We start from the raw sequence: 553 nt of genomic DNA on the forward strand, positions 1-553 counted from the left end.
GGGCTGAACTGGGGAGCACTGGGCAGCACTGGGCTGTACTGGGGAGCACTGGGCTGTACTGAGCTGAACTGGGGAGCACTGGGCTGTACTGGGGAGAACTGGGCTGAACTGGGAAGCACTGGGCGGCACTGGGCTGTACTGGGGAGCACTGGGCTGTACTGGGGGGAGCACTGGGCTGAACTGGGCAGCACTGGGGAGGATTGAGCTGTACTGGGGAGCACTGGGGCAGCCCCACAGCACTGCCCAGAGCTGCATGTGGGGCTGGGGGTGCGGGCCCCCCATGGCCCTCCGCCACACCTTACCTGCCCCACATCCGCCCCGGAACCACCTGAGGGGCAGAAAGGCCTTGGGGGGGCCCAGCCCGGTGCCCCACATGCTTGGGAGGGGATGGGCACCCCCAGGCCCTGGGCACGCTCTGGCGGCCCTTGGGGCCGGGGGGCTGGTCCTGGGGCCCACCGTGGCCCCTGCGCCAGCAGCGCCGTGGGGCTTGGCGCCCCGATGGCGTTTCTTGGGGTGGGTTGTCCCCAGCCGCCGCTGCTGGGCCGTGCCCTGG

General features: G+C 70.9%; 1 protein-coding gene across 1 annotated transcript in view; it reads right to left on the reverse strand.

The window, feature by feature from the left end:
* The window catches only part of CUNH14orf166 (chromosome unknown C14orf166 homolog), a 13,848-nt gene extending 13,473 nt beyond the window's left edge, over positions 1-375 (reverse strand). The window contains exon 1 of the mRNA XM_009289893.1: positions 303-375. Coding sequence (XP_009288168.1) covers positions 303-375 — 73 coding nt within the window. The remainder of the gene's footprint in view (positions 1-302) is intronic.
* Between the last annotated feature and the right edge of the window lie 178 nt (positions 376-553).

Source organism: Aptenodytes forsteri, unplaced genomic scaffold, assembly GCF_000699145.1.
Source record: "Aptenodytes forsteri isolate BGI_AS27 unplaced genomic scaffold, ASM69914v1 Scaffold76, whole genome shotgun sequence".
Lineage (NCBI taxonomy): Eukaryota > Metazoa > Chordata > Aves > Sphenisciformes > Spheniscidae > Aptenodytes > Aptenodytes forsteri.